Here is a 16822-nt window from a genome sequence, read left to right as displayed (position 1 = left end):
ATAAGCCTCTAGCATATTACAGTGGGATTCTGCACCCAGTAATGAGGGGTCACTTCCCTTGCGAACAATCTTTGGCAGCCGCCGTGCTGCCAGCATAGTGATGGGGTGTTCCATGACGTTATTTGTTGAGCATGCTTTATTTGCTATTTTGGAGAAACCCAAAGGTACTTTCACATCTCAAAGGGCTTCTGCTTATGAGGTGGTCATATCAAATCCAGCAATAAAAATATTCAGGGACAAAGTAGTGAACACTGCCATGTTTATAGTGGAACCACTGGCAGAAGACGGGCAAGCACATGATTGCCCACATTATGAGGAATTTTATGATGAGATCGCAAGGGTGAAAGAAAATGCTTTAGCAGCTGGAAAAAATTCTCTTTATTGACGGTTCTTCAAAAATAGATCAAAATGATGGACAGAGGGAGACCACCAGGAGGCGCAGGCATCGTGGCTGCTTAAGCCGTTGTCTTCCTCTCTGGGCTGCAGAAAATGGCGAGGAGTTCCCCCTTGAAACATCTACCACACAACTATAAACGAGAAGATTCGGTGCCCTAATGGCTCAGGCAGCGGTGGGTACAAGGAAAGGCAAAATCGTACCCGACTTGGCGTGTTATTGAGCATGGCAGTTCGTACCAGCTCCATCTGTGTAACGTCTCCAAGATGGCCCTGAAGCCGTCCCGACGAGGCCGCCACGTTCGCCACCACAGGGCACACAGTGAAGATGGCAGAAGACGTCCCCGGCACCTTTACCAGAGTGGAAACACCCTCCAGATGGAGGCGGCGTGGCATTCAGGCCAAATGTGATGGGGAAGCGCAGAAAGTACCCTCTCGCATAATTGAGGGCCAACCGCCACATACTAAAGAGCAGAGAGGCGGACCGCTCTTACTGCTGCAGACTGCTCCTCACCGAACGGCAGCCTGCGCCATTCACAGTGGAGCGTGCATGGAGATTCACTCAACCAACTCTACCTCTGCACGGTAAGGCACAGCGCTCCTGCAGCAACTCCCAGTGTCCCAACATGCAGAGACACTGCTTGTTGGGCCAAATCATCTGCGGCATTAGCACTCCAAGCCAGCATGGCATTGAGCCATGCAGGGGCCCCAACGAAGGGCAGCATACCCCCAGAAGCGTCCACAAACCTCTGCAGTTAAAGCAGAGCTAAGCAACTTACTGCATCCCTCAGGCTACCAGACAGCAAGGGCGAGTAGGCCTTAGCCCCCCCCACACCGGCAGCAGTGCTCAGTGACTGGCACGACAGCAACTAGCACAGCAGGGGCCCCTAAGGGACACATTGAAAGGGGTGACACACTGCTAACTGGGTCAGGAGCAATAGATAAAGGAGAGAGCCCCACTCAAGCACCACTAAGGCCACACTGAAGGATTCAGACTCACTCCCTGGCCCTGGTGCATCGGGAGGGCACTTTGCTGGGAAAAAGCTGGGCCAGCGAACTGCTGCAACTTACCACAACAAAAAATTGGATCTCCCTCTAAGTCAACGTCAGAGCATCTGTTTACACCGGTGGAAGCGGACCAGGCAGGGAAGACAGTCACCCAGGAGGGGTCTCACTATTGACAAGCACCTTCGCAATCGCTCCGCCCGTTGTAACCGCCCCACAGCGAGGAGAGCACAGGGGCCAGTGAATACCTCTGTCCACGCCACAATCAAAGGCCGCAGTACAACTTTAGCCCAAGAAAGAAGGGGGTACCCGGGGTAGTTGGACAAAGATAGATCCAGGATTCAGGGTTCAGCCTGTGCGAGAAGAAGAGTACCCCTCAAATAGAAACGGAGTGCAGACTCGAAGCCCCATCACTTGGAGAGCATAGGGGGCATCCCACAGCGCTGCATAACTCACCACCGCCAAAACGCTGGACCCAAGCACTCTCCAAAGACTGAGATCCTTCAGCCGCCCCCCGGGAGAAATGGAGTAGGATGAGGTCCAGAGTTCCACAGAAATACCCGGAAACGATAGAGACAGCGCCACTAAAGTGGACATGCGCCTCCTGCTTGGGGAACTCCGCTCTATATAATTCACTCTCACAGAAACAGTCAGACCTACAGACCAGGATGGGAAGGTCGAGGACAGGTTGGAAGCGGTGGAGAGCAACCAGCTGACGGGAGACTTGGTGGCGATGAACTACGAAGCGAGGTTCCAAGACTTGGAGCAAAAAAAGAGGGACATACAACTAAAACTGGATGACTTGGAAAACCGGTAGCACAGGATGAATGTTCGCATACTGGGTCTCAGCGAGAAGCAAGGCGAAACTCCGGCTAGCCTAAAGGGCAGGGTGCAGGCCCTGGTGGCATCCCTTTTTGACCCTGCAGAAGCCACGACCATGGATTTTGACAGAATATATAGAGCGGGCGGCCGCCCAAACGGCCCTAGGTTGGTTCTTGTTAAATGCCATTACTATCGGCAGAGGCAGGACATACCTCAAAGGGCAAGAGAAAGGGAGCCCATAGAATTCGAAGGCTCCAACATAAAAATCTATCGGGACCTTTCAGTCGCCACGCGGAACCGACGCAGAGAGTGCCGCCCTCTGAGCACTTGGCTGCAGGCCCATGAAGTCCGGTATCGCTGGGGGTTCCCATTGTCTCTCAAATTCGAACATGGAGAGAGCTTCTGCATCCCCTCAGAGCATGAAGCCATGGGAGCCTTGGAGAACTTACAAATGGGGGCGTCGGGCTCCGGCAGAGACCCATCCAGAAAGCCCACGGGCCCGCTGAACAAACCTTTACCCTCATCACTGAGGAGGGGCCGAGCATCAGGATCCAGGAAATACAAGCGCTTTAACACTTCCCGACAGTTAACGTATTTGGAAGGAGACCCAGGCCTGTAAATGTTTTTCCGGGAGTGTTTTGACTTGAGCACTCTGTAGCGAACCGCTGATCTTTCTGATAGTGGGCATCTTGTCGCCCGCACACAGTCCATGAAAAGGGACGGAAACTCATGGTTACCTTAGTTGTGACAGTTACGATGTGGTTAGAGTTTGGTAACGTTATGGGATCTTCCCGCCGTGAAGTTTTTTCTTTTTTGAACACTTGAGCTTCATATAGTCATATAGAGGGGGCCCCTGTATTGTGGCCCTTCTTTTTCAAGGGCATCTCTTTACTTGAAGGGTGCCGAAGAATGGCGTTTTTCAGGGGAAAAGGGAGGGGCATGGGGGAAGGGACTTGCATCAGGGGGAAAGGATTTGCACTAGAGTCTGTTATTTGCAAACTCAGCCATACATGCCCAACACATCACAGAAGCTTGCAACAGTGTCTGTCGCATGGCCAATCATCCCGGTGGGGCAGTCGCCCAACTCTTAATATACCAACATGGCTACACTTGTGGGCATAAAATTCTGGTACCTCAACTTTAAGTGCCTCAATTCCCCACACAAGCGTTCAATGCTGGCAAGGGAATTCAGACTTTCGAGGTCCGATGTATTGTTTGTACGGGAAACAAAATATGCTCAAGGGAAGGAATTTAAAGTGATCGGCAAGGGAATAGGGGGTACACTATGGGCGTCTGGGGGGCAGCAAGAGAGAGGGAGTGGGAATCATATATAAGGCATCATTGGGCTTACACATTGATCAAATTCACTGGGATGTGGAGGGACGGTTTCCTGCTCTGAAAGGGAAGATGAGTACATACACAGTCACACTTTGCTCCGCTTACGCCCCCAACCAAAACCAGACACATTTTAGTGAATCACTTTTTGACTTCTTGGAGGGAGGGAACGCTGGTGTGCGGAGGCGACAACATTATGAGACATGGTGACCAACAACCAAATAGCTCCCCGGGGGAAAGATTCTGCAGCCAATTGCGAGCCAGCCACTTAATTGACACCTGGCGCACAACACACCCGAATGTGAGAGCCTTCACCTTTTACTCACCCCACATATCACTTACTCAAGAATCTATTATGTGTTGGTAGGTGCAGAGAGTGAAAGTGCTATCTTAAATACATCCATTGAAATAGTGGCCTGGACAGATCGCGATCTCTGCCTCCTTCAACTGGATATGGGCCTTCCACCATGCACTGAACGTAGATGTACGTGCAATGACACTCTCTATAAAGACCCATTATTTAAGGAAACCCTCACTGACGCTATTGAGAATTACTTTGTTGAATACTACAAGGGCGCAACATCTTTAAACACAGTTTGGGAGGCAGCAAAAGCCACGATCTGAGGGGTCCTAATTGCTGAAGGGACACATACACATAGACTAAGGCTGAAGAGGGAAAAAGACCTGAAAGCGGAGATAACAGGCAGAGAGAGGGACCTCCAGACACATCCTGCTTGGAGGGAGGAAATTATGCCACAGATTAGTGAGCTTCGGGAAGAACTGCGAGGTATCTGCCAGAATAAAGTGCTTTTGCAACTGCGATATCTGAAGCAAAGGTTTTAAAAAAGGGAGGACAAAGTTGACACTATGCTGGCTAATGGAATGAGGAAGCAGAGGGCAGATAGAGCAATCCCCAGGATTAAGGATAGGCGGGGGCCGGACCTCATGGATCCCCTAGACATAGTTGGACAGTTCTCGAAATTCTATGCCTCCTTGTATACTGGAGAAGGGGGGGGGGGGCAGAATTAGAACTTGATCAATATCTGTCAAGATTTCCCGAGGCACAGTTGTCAGAGGAACACCTGGTCATGCTTAACGCTCCGATCTCTGCCACCAAGACTCAATTAGCTATCTCTAAGATGAAGGCCGGCTCGGCCCCGGGATTTACACCAGCCTTTCACAAAGCAAACTGGAACACACTCACCCCCTTTTAGTGAAACTTTTTTACTTGATTATGCAATCCAGCCAAGCACCCCCCCACCCTCCTTTACTTAATCTAGAATAGTACTCCTGCCCGAGAGGGTAAAGGCCCCACAGAATGTGCATCATACCGTCCGATCTCATTGAAACAAATGTGGATGCAAAGATTTATGCCAGTATTTTGGCTAACAGCCTGGCCCAGGCCTTGCCCCGGCTGGTACACACACAGACCAGGTTGGTTACATGAGAGGCATATAGGGTGCAGATAATGTCTGTAAAACCCTCGATTTGATGGCAACTATTCCGGACAGTGAGGACTGCCCTATTTTGTTATTGATCGACATAGAGAAGGCTTTCGACAGTCGAATGGCCCTTCCTGCGGGCGGTCATGAGTTGGGTGGGACTGGGAAGTCAGTGGATATCAGGCGCGGCAGCACTTTATCTGGACGAGTTCTGGTAAATTGGGTGGCCTCAGAACTCTTCGGCCTGACAAGGGGCACACGGCAGGGATGCCCGTTATCCCCCCTTTTATACACTCTGGTAGTGGAGCCCTTCGCGCAGGCAATGAGGGTGAATCCCTGTATTCATGGGATGAGAAGAGGGGGAAAGGGAGTACAAATTAGTGTTATTTGCGGATGACATCTTGGCCTATATCACTCGGCCACTGGATTCTATTCCTACTCTGTTCGCAACCTTGAGGCAGTATGGGGAGCTGTCGGGCTTCAAAGCAAATCTCACTAAAACAGTGGCCCTCACGCTTTGGTTGAATGAGACCCTTCCGGGCCAACCTAGTGAAAGAATGGGGCTTCCAAGTGCATACCACAGGGCTGCGGTACCTGGGGGTGGGGATCACGGCAGACCTGGCCAACTTATTCGAGGCAAACTTTGGGCCCCTCTGGAAAGCGGTTAAGACAGACATGGAGAGGTGGTCTACATTGATGCTCTCCTGGGCCGCAAGGTATCCCTCGATCAAAATGAATGTCCGTCCCCGTTTTTTATTTCTCTTTCAATCCCTCCCTGTGATTCTCCCAGTAGCATTTTACACAGAAGTTAAGCAATCTCTTCTAGCATAACTGGGCGAATCTGAAACCTCGGGTCCCCTACTCCACTCTGATTCAACTGAAAGATAGGGGAGGTATGGGATATCCTGATCTTTGAGTACTTTTGGCTTCTCAGTTCTGCGTCCTTGCAGACCATCTGTGGGAAAACCCAGAGAAGCAATGGGTGGCTCTGGAAAACAATCTATTCTCTCTGGTCACCCTGGGTGAATGGCTATGGTCCCTACTATGCAGAATTAGGGAGCACCCAATATTATCTGTGTTCTGGTCTCTGGCATCCCTCCCAAAGCATGAAAGGGGTTACGTCCTGGCCTTCTCTCATCAGCTGTATCTGGGAACCCTCCATTAGAGATAAACTAGCCAGAGTCCATCGCTTTCAACCTCAGTACGACAATGGTCTGGTGAGAGCGGGGCAGATGTGGACGGAGGGCACCTACATTTCCAAAGCCGAGCTGGAAGAAGCACAGCATGGGACTGCAATAGCCCTGTTGCTCTACTTACAGTTGAGGAGTGTCCTGCATGACCTGTGCTGGGGCGAGTCCCTGCGCAGACCTCTTACGGCATTCTAGTGGTGATCAATCAATTGCTACATGACATCATAGGGCAAGTACATGTATTTTCAGAGAGAGCACACAGAACATCTTGAATGACGCTTTTGAGAGAAGAAGTTCAGAATTTACTGTCCTTGGTCTTCTATTATTTACTAGAAGCACATCCTCATTTCGTTTGGCGAAAGGACTCCCCCCTTCTGTTCATCAGGAATCCTGTTAATCGTCCGGCAATCAGCCAGCTGCTTGTGGAGCAGATCCAGCTACTACTAGAGTATTTTCTGATGTCCGAATAAAGCTTGATTTTTTTTCTTCCTTAAAAAAGATTGAGAATGGGCAACAGAGACAGTAAGAACAACTCCTTATAGTATGGGCAAGTCTAAGATGTTCATAGCCATTGAAATAGATGTCCAGACAGCACGTTGTCTATCTGACATTGCACTCTGTCGAACAAGAGGTCAGTTCATGGCCGAACAGCCTACCTAAAATGGGCAACTGAATGGCGGATCCAGGAGAAGACGACTATGTGCAAGACACAAAGACAAGATGAAGAGCCCACATTAAAAATTATGTGATAAGATGCGAAACCACCTGGAGTGAAAGGAGCTGGAATCAGATGGGAAGTAAACCGAAAACTTGAGAGTCCAGGAAAAACTGCAGAAGACGTTCGAAGATGGAAGAATAGAGGCCAGACGCAGATTTGGAGATCAGTACTTTCACCAGATGGATGGGAGGAAGGTGTGGTCATCTGCAGAGCGTGGTTAGTCATTGGTTTCTACAAACCAACCATTGATATTGTACAGAATGGATGCAAACCTTTATGGCTGAGACTTGCTAAACTATTGACTTGTTTCGAAGACAAAGGCGGGCCTTTACAGATAGTGCCTCTGGAAAATGCAAAGCTGTGTTTCAGAAACAATGGCACAAGAAAAGTTGGAGAGAACCAGAATTGTGGTCGAATCTTTGACGTGCCACGAATGAGCATTGGAACAGCAGCGATAATGTATCAATACTGGGCTTGTGGATCCAGCGCTTACATGAAGCTGCCCAAAGATTGGGGAGGACAGTGTTCTATAGTGAACATTATTGTTCCAGCATTGGTGATCCCTAAAAGCGATTTAAACATTGGCGACTTTCTAAAAGCAGATGCTCATCTGAGGAAGAAGAGATCTGTGGAGCTGATAAATCGAATGAAGAGAGAGAACTATATCTCAGCTAAGTCAGTAAAAGCTTTTGATTCCATTCCATATGAGCACAGATTGTTCAGCCAGACTTCATAGATATTCACGATAATCTTCATACCAAGGATCCAGACAGCAGCAAATACTAAGTGGTTACAAATAACCAGATGGAAGTGGTTGCAGACAGTCAACAATGCCCTAAAGGCATTCAACGCTATCAAGGAAGAGTTGAGAGCCATACGACTGATGACTCTACAGAACAGATACGTCTTGGACATGATCACAGCTATGGATGGAGGTGTTTGGGCCAAAATTGGAGAATCATGTTGCACGTTCATACCATCTCATGATGACGAAAATGGCATCTTGACAGAGGCCATAGAGATACTGACAAAGCTACACGTCCAAGTGGTAGATTAAGTGGAAAACATTGCTGATGATAGTTGGTTTACATCACTCTTTTCAAGGGTTCCACAATGGATGGCAGATATGTTGAAGTTCCTTGAAGCCCTGATAGTGATGCTTTTGCTTGGATTCTGTGTAATCAGATTGGCTATCTCTCAATGTAAGAAGACTGCAAAAAAACAATAGGAATGAAGATCATGATTGATGTCGAATCAGGATGGAAAACTAAAGAGATAACAGATGAAGAAATCAGAGACTATGTGAAGGCCAGCATCCATGCACCTGAGGGAACAAAGTTCCTGTATCCAAAGGATCACAAGAAATTTCTGGGGAAGTGGATCTGCTGCAGTCCAAGTGGACAGTGCATGCTTATGACTTGTAATAAGGATGAGCATGTGAAATCAGCTGGATGCCTAAAAAGACTGGTAAAAACACGGGTCCCAAAGAAGCATTTCTTCAGACTAGGATGTCTAGATATGAAGACTGATGGGAGAGTGGTTGATGGATCGCCCAGTGGGGGGGAGTGTAGAGAAGGAGCCAAGTACCCCCATCTAAAGCACCGCTCCCATGTTGCCTATATGTTGGGAACCAGAGTGTGAAATAAGTGCAGTGCCAGTGAAGATGCCAATACCAAGGAGAATCCTGGAAGCAAGGTTCCCATTGAGAAAACCATACCTGCATACTTGGCAATATGATGATCATTTGAATGAAATCCCAGAAGTGGGAAAAGTAAGCAAAAGGGAAGATTGGTGATGTCACACAAAGCAGGGCTGACACACCCAGAAGAGATGAAGAGGCAAGAGAACATAAACATTCTATAGGTCTTAAGAAAGTGTTGAAGATGAGCAACATTTCGAGATCGAGATGAAGATGTTTATGCTACAGAAAAGGTGAAGATATCAAATCTTTTTATACGTGTTCAGATGCAGGAAACGCAAGCAGACAAAGTATTCTTAAGGCTAGCTATGTAGTGAATAGATTGCGGCATGCGCCAAATATATATGTATAGGAGTGAAACAACTGTGGATGATTCCACTACGCATTTTAGCAGAGCTCGACCCGGAGAGAGAAAGGCTTTTCCAGTGTGTCGCAGTTGAAAAGCAATTGAATTACAGAGGTGAAGCAAAGAAAGGAGAGGCTGGGCCAGCACCAAGAAGCCAAGGCTGTTCTGGGCCTGAAGGATCAGACAGTGGTTACAATTGTATGAAAAGAACAATCTCCTGTTCAGAAGATGGGCACGAGAACAATGAAGACGTCAGAGGTTCATTAAATAAGGGTATTTTAAATGCAGCATAACTCTAAAACATGGTCTTCAGTCACGTGGTGGAGTGAAAAATAGATAATCATGACGTGCTACTCCAAATCCAGGAGACAGAGTATGCTATACTCCTCTTATTCCCAGGCACGAAGAACAAACTCGGGGCCAAACTTCAAAGGGCTAATTGACTGGCAGACAGCAGAGTGATGATGGATAGTAGGCTAATTGGTGGTAAGCTATGGTCAAGACCAGCCCACCAGCACCTGGATTCCAGCCTGCGTGCTACTGGCGTATTTGGAAACTACTGACGGATACAAGGGTAACAACCAATTATAGAGGGCCACGTAGTAAAGGGACCTATAGTTTGTGTAACCAATGGGACATTGTGTATTCGATAAAGGTTGTAGTGACCTGCACTAGAGGAGGGCTAAATTGTCCAACCTGATGTTAGAGACCCAATCACTTTCCCGACAAGTATGGAACGTATACCTAGATGTATCCTATCTATCTAATCCTATCACTTTCTCAAGTAGGTTTTTGTAGTTTACTACGTGGGATGACGTTAGTAATGCTGAGTTTTTACTTCATAACGTGAACCAGGGGTGGGTTCCCAACATGTATGTGCAAGTTCCAGTTATGGAAAATTGCTTCAAAATAAAACCAGTATTACGACTGAGGTGTGAAAAAATACACCATCCTCAACCTAAAAAATGAAAATAAACACAAGAGAAACCAAGAACCTAAAATCTAATTAGGTCTTGGAAAACACTTTTACAGATATACAACTTGTCCGTAAAGTGAAGTAGCTGAAATAAAGATCAGTCTACATAGTTGTAATTTTTTCAAACCATTAATGTCCATATTTAATCTAAACTTCTTTTCACATAAACAGGATGTATGTCATTAAGTGTAATTCATGTATCAACGCATAAAACAATTGTGATACTAAAAACAAAACGCCAAACAATTATATTAGACAAAAATGTGGACAAATCAAAACAACCATGTAAATCAAATAAGAATTATATGCTGAAAGATTACATTGGTTCATAGCATAAATTGCATAACATATGAATTCTACATATGTAGTTGAGACTGTACAAAGAGTGATACTATGTACCACTGTTTGTCAGCTCGACATATATGTAAATCTAAATGCGGGTCCTGTTTGTCAGCTCGACATATATGCACATATGTTTTTACTTGATAACCTGCTTTTTTATTAAACCTGCTGAGCGAGAAGATCGAGAGAATTGTCGATGTTCGTTGTAAGTCCCTGTTTTAGACAATCACAAATAAAACAGATGTGATTTGTCAACTTCCTGAGTTAGTTTTATTATTGATGTTTGAGTATCTTCTGCATCCCCATCCATCTCAAAGCATTGCTACCTCACCTTAAACGGCTGGGTCGATAACGCCAGTTCATCCCTAGTTATTATCACAAGATAGTTCATTGATACTCAAAGCCAGCTTTGAGGCAGGACTAGTACCCACCTCCCTGAATTAGAAATTCTGTATCTTCTACTCAAGAAAATTGCCTTTCATCCCTCTGTTCCTGCCAATCACAGGCTGGCTACATCTCTACCTCTTAAAACTACAATCATGGAGAAAGTGGCTGTGGCCAACTGTCCCTATCTGGAAAAGCATTAACTCGTGTCCCATTAGAATCTCTTTACAAGGCGCTTGGCCCATCATATCCAGCTTGAACCCCACAATGTGTCCTAATGACTCATGTCCATCCAACATTGTTAAATATTGCATCAAGACACTAAGCCCTATCATTACAGTCCTTTTAAACACACACATCTAAAACTCACATGTTCTTTATGATTGCAACCAGCCATGGGTCCCTCCTTTCTTCAAATAAAATCTACTTTAGACCTCTTCTAGTTATCGTCCTATCACCAATGCCCCCTTCTGTTTAAAAATGTTGGACAAAGCAGCCACTTAACACCTTCAGCTCTTTGTGGAAGGCTAGTCTTTATTAGGCAATCACCAATTGGGCTTACGCCTAGTGAGAGGCAGAGAACTTGTTGAAATCGATATCAAGAATTCCCTATCCCAAATCATTAATCGAGGAGACTCTGGGCTGCTCGTTCTTTTGGATCTAGCTTCTGCGTTTGATACTTTAGTTCATGCGTTTCTGATTCAAAAGCCTTCAAGAGGTTCTGGAGTATCAGTCAACCCTGCTCTATGGATTACATCCTTTTTGCCCGATAGAACATCTATGGTGAAGATGTGAGATTTTACATCTAAACTTGATACCAAAGTCTCTGGTGTGTCATAGAGGTTCTGTATCTTATCCATGCTGTTTGTAACATTTACATAAAACCTCTCAACAACCTTTTGAAGGATTTAGGCGCAGTGTTTCAGAATTATGTTGATGACATGCAAATTGTATTTTATCTAGGCTAGGGAAAGATGAAGTACACCTTCAGACAGGTGGAAAGATGGATGGCAGCTATCTGGCTAGGATGAAATCCAATAAAACAGCTCCTTTCTGTAGCTTCATTAGTCTTTGAAGTCCGTTCTGAGTAATTACCCTGAAATATCTTTTTCTGACTGTGCAACAGAAGGTGAAAACATTTAAAGATATATTTGACTCCAGTCTACTTTACCGCAGATTAATTCCATTCTTACTACTGCCAATTGTCATCTTATTCTGCTTAGACAAACAGTCCTTTGCTTTCAGAGATACATTGTGCGTTGGTCGAGCCATTATTTGCTCTAAGATTGATTGTTGTAATATTCATGCAGGCTATCTGGAATATGCCGTAAATATTTTCATGTTCTGCAAAATACTGTAGTATGCATAACCTCTAATTCTTCGAGATGAATGCATATATCACCAGAAATGGTATTGTACATATACCTCATTTTAAGCAAACCCCTGGCCGTAACCGTGCTAGCATGGTTATAGCTGCCAAAGACTGGAATGCTGTATGTAAAAACAGACCTACTGCGCTGAGGCAACTGGGGTTGTTATATTTAAATATGTAATCATAATACAATATTTCCTTGCTAACAAATCCCTGTAGTGTCCTAACTAAGCCAACACGTGTTTCAACCTAATGCAGTCTTTGTTAATTGCATATTTACACAAATGTTTCAAAACATTATTAATTTGTACATCAATCAATCCATCAAATAAACAATTGAAATTTGAAAGCAAAATATAAACATAAGAGAAGTGTCAGAAATAAGGACAGACATGTCAGATGAAATCCAGACCGACCATTATCGGTGTCAATGCATCAAATGCAAAAATTGTATAATTTGTTCAACAACACAAAATTAAATGTCCCATAGGATAAAGGAAAGTTGTAGAGAGAAAAGGGGAACAAAAAAAAGAAAGTGCAACTAAATACTCCATCTAGAAAGCTATATGCAATTACAGCACATTGCAAAATGTTAATTTGTGGTGATTAACACACATGCGCCTTCCAGGATGCCAGTGCCCTGACAGCTATTCACCATAAAGTTGATACCCATCTCCAGTACAGCGCGGATAATGGGGAGGTGATAGTGGAGTGAAAATCACCATGTGCAAAATGAGTGTCCATTGATCAATCAAGAGCATCCAAACACAGATTGACACAATTAAACAAGAAATAGCAGACATGGATTCCAAGAAACAGTTACAACTAAGAACTATACCACTATGTCCAGGATATTGAAGGAATATCAGGATGATGTTAAGTTGAGAAAATCACAGAAGTTCTTTAGGGATGACTGTAACGACAGGGAAGGTAGAGTATACACATTTCAACCCAAATAGGACGATAATCGAAAGACGCAATCTAGGGATTCCACATTAGCACCCTCTCTAGCTCAGCTCAGACATAGATTCTGAACCTGAAACATCACAAGGTATATTGGAAACATCAGTTTCGAGCAGCACTACATCTATAGAAACCTCTACTGTTGGCAGAGGCTGTTTAGAACAGATCAAATGGTACAAAAGGGCCAACCAGAGACGGATAGTAAAACATGTACAATTCCAACCCGCAGAATCAGATGCGTAAACATGCGCTATGAATTTAGAGGAAAGAGGGGAGATAAGAGGAGGACCAGACAGAGATTGGCACTCCACAAGAAGAGTTATCAGCTCAAAAACAAGGAAGCAACATTTAAATGGCTGAGGAAGAATTAAGTAATATATCTGTCAAACAAGACATTGGGCCTCATTACAAGTCTGCCCTTTACGAAATCTGATTTTCCGGCATGCCGGTTACACCGTGTCTGGCAACCTGCGGTGCTGCAATCTCCGGCTGATTCCGTGTTGGCATGCATGCACATTCCGGCATGCCAGAAACAGCGGTACCGGCATGCTGGAAACACCTTCAAAACCCCCCCAAAAATGACAACACTGTCATTCTCGGTGCCGGTGACTCAGAATCCAGCAACATGGTCCCGGAGACACCGGCACCAGTAACAGCGTTGCCGCAAATACCGTGACCGGAAATTCAGTGATTGTCGGAACAGGAAATCGTCCGGCAGCCATTACTAAAACACAATCCATTTCAATCCTGAGAGCACAAGCGACTTCCACCACTCCACCCTTACTATGTCATCAAGTGTCTGTGAGACCCAGAGGTGTAAGCCACGCTTCAGTGAGGCAGAGCTTAACATGTTATCGGAGACCATAGTCCAGCATGCTGCAGACCTCTTTGCAAACGACCAGCGCAGGCAAGCCCATGTGTGCAAAAAGAGCATCTGGGAAGAGGCTTCCCAGAAAGTCTCTGGAGTCTGCACAACGCCTGGCACAGTGCGAGACTGCCACAAGAGGTGGGACGACCTACGCTTGAGGGTGCATAACCTCCTCTTGGCCCAGCGCAGACAATGCATGGCCCTAGGTGGTGCAAGTGCATCCCCAATACGCCTGCTGCCCTGGGAGGAGACGTGCAGCAGTGTGTTGCACCTCGAGGCCATCAAAGGCGTTGGTGCTGCAGAGGCTGGAGCCAGGACACCTGAAGAGGCTGGTGAGTATACGGAACCCCAATGTAATGTCAACCCCCCTGTCCACCCTGCACACACTACTGTATCAACATGTGACATGAATGTCAAGGGCATCGTCCACAACACCAATAAAGCCCTGTGTGCCCCCCCACCCCCAACAGCAACCTGGGTGCACACACGACATACCCCCTACCCAAAACATCACTCATGCCACTAATACACCTAGAAAACAGCACAGGCACCCTGTACTGCCAACAACATGCTTCTGCTGCCACTCAGATACACATCCCGCTACCACAGCTTAATTTGTGTGTGCCCGCTGTGCTTCCCTAGGCACAAAGTCACATCAGTGCTAAGCCCCTTCACCCTCAAATGACCAGCGTCCCACACAAAGGAAACATGTGACTCCCTTGTCCCAGCCATTCGACCCATGAGCAGAAATGGACACCTATCAGGGCAGTCTGTGTTCTCCATAAAAAGCATTACGTTCCAAGGAATGGAAATCTCCCCATTGGCTGGGGATAACCAATAAAGTTGAATTTAAATCGGACTGTTTGGCTTTAAGAGTATTAATGGACTTGTTTCACAATGTTTGGAATGTAAGATTTCAAAAGTATTCTCGTTTACATACTTTGAGAAGCTCACACAGGCTGTTTCCCCAAGACCCTCGCTTTAAACTCACTTCATAGGGGTGGGTTGGGGTTTATTCTTTTCATTAGAGGTTGCCAAAGCCTGTTATTCCAACCCAGCCCAGATTCAATCGATATATTCTTATTTCTCTTTTAGGAGAGACCTGAAACCCTTCCTTTTTCATTAAGCAGTATTGATTTCGAGCACCCTGAGACCTACCTGTTTAAGAGGTGTGGTGGCCTAAATAAATGTTAATAATCAATCAAGAAGGGAAATAGGGTGATGGCTCCCACAGGAGGATGTGTATTTCCCCAGGTTTAGTAATAAAAAGGTGTGGGGTTGTTTCATAGTTATGCTATGTTATGTAACTATGCTTTTGGGCAGTGCTGAATGTAAGGAAGGCATGGTATCAAACAGTAAGACAGACAGACACAAGGGATCACAGTTTAAGGGTGTTTATTGAACTTCAATTGGGTTTGAAATCTAAAGATGGGAGCAAGCTATGACCATCAAAAATAATAATGCAGTCCTAGTTGAGTCTGTCAAAATAAGAGCCTATACTAATAAAGCTATTGTCAATCCTTACTTCTAAATACACAGTGTGGGAAACAATGTTATGCAAAAGAACAGTGTTCAAGAAATGATATGTCAGGATATTCAAGCCATTGGCTTCCCTTCCCCACTTTTCCAACACGGGACAAGGCAACACACTCAAGCTTAGCAAAGTCTCTGGCTTTCCTAGCACAAAGGTGCAGTTCAAAACTTCAACAGTCTCTCTGCCATTCAAAGTCTCTTTTACAGAGTGCCTGATGCCATACGACAAACAACAAAGTTCCTTTCTCCTTAGAACACGTAAAATTCTCGGGTGATTTTCTGTTCACCCCGGGTCCCCTTTCGCCAGGCTCAGAGCTACTTGAACACAAAACCTTCTTGGGTGATTTTTTGCTTCACTCCGGATCCCCCTATGTCGGGCTCTGACCCACTTTAACACAACGCTTTCAACTGATCTCCCTCTGCCAGGCTTGGACCAACTTCATCAACTTTGCCACAAATGTTCTTTACTGTATCAACATCGAAGACTTTCGATTGTGCGTGGGCTTTTGCTTGACCAGTCGCAGGACCACTTTGATTCTTAATTCTCTACAACTCTTCCACTTTTTAGCTGGATACATTACAGAGACCTTCGATTGAGCACCCACGTGGTGCCGGACCACTCTGTCAAAGGTATTGTATCTTTGTTTCAAAGTTCAATCACTCATCAGCAGTTCAACTTAACTTGTTTCTTTTATCACACGTATTTCAAACCATGTTTGTTCCAGCGCTCGCCAGACAATATTGCCGCTTGCAACCTTGGCTTTAATACGTATAGACTGGTCCTGTATCAGTCGCCTCAACTCACCGGCTGTGTTGCTTCACTGACGCTGCTTTGTTCTGGGCGCCAAGGACAGTACCACAGCAGGTGATTCCCCCTACCTTGATTCTTGACGCAGGAGTGCCCCAGGTATTTCCAACACACAATACAGGATTCTTCAGCCCGTTTCTGGTCTTATGCTTTCCAATCTCGAAGGCTCATGAAAGCAACGGGTCCTTGTCGAAAAGGTCAAGGGAACTTCCCTCCTTGCAATCCCCTTCTGTAATTGCCTGACCTTGCCTGACCATTGTATTAGGACACGTCACGTATACGGCTCGGGTGTTAATCCGTTTTCTCTCATAGCGGCTGTCCGTGAGAAAGTTTTTGTGTTGTAAGGGTGTTGGGGGGGGTTCGAGTTCTTAAATATCCTACTTGGTAGGATGGGGTAAAGGTGTTATAAGGAAGGGGATACCGCGTTTCACCATCCAGTGTCTTACTCCCACAAGACCCCTCACCCAGGTGATCCTCCTGCACTGGTCCACCCCCAGTAACTGGATCAAAAATTGATGGCTGTTTCCTGGCCACCTGGATGACCGATCCCCGGGTACGAGTGGGTGAGACACCTTCTGTTTTTCACATGAATCACCACTGCAGGAGTTTCAAAGTGCCAAGCCTTG

The 16822-nt window shown here is 45.8% G+C and overlaps 1 protein-coding gene across 6 annotated transcripts in view; it reads left to right on the top strand.

Annotated features, from left to right (window-relative positions):
- Nucleotides 1-16822, top strand: part of CDADC1 (cytidine and dCMP deaminase domain containing 1) — a 671523-nt gene that overhangs the window by 509004 nt on the left and 145697 nt on the right. For 3 of the 6 annotated variants that reach the window (XM_069639921.1, XM_069639919.1, XM_069639923.1), the window contains one exon: nt 15957-16018. The exons of the other annotated variants lie outside the window; for them this stretch is intronic. In XM_069639921.1, coding sequence (XP_069496022.1) covers nt 15957-16018 — 62 coding nt within the window. The remainder of the gene's footprint in view (nt 1-15956; nt 16019-16822) is intronic. 6 annotated transcript variants of the gene reach the window in all.

This window comes from Ambystoma mexicanum, chromosome 7q, assembly GCF_040938575.1.
Source record: "Ambystoma mexicanum isolate Mex_15411 chromosome 7q, UKY_AmexF1_1, whole genome shotgun sequence".
Lineage (NCBI taxonomy): Eukaryota > Metazoa > Chordata > Amphibia > Caudata > Ambystomatidae > Ambystoma > Ambystoma mexicanum.
The sequence above is the reverse complement of the archived record's forward strand: the minus strand, read 5'-3'. Positions and strand labels throughout refer to the sequence as shown.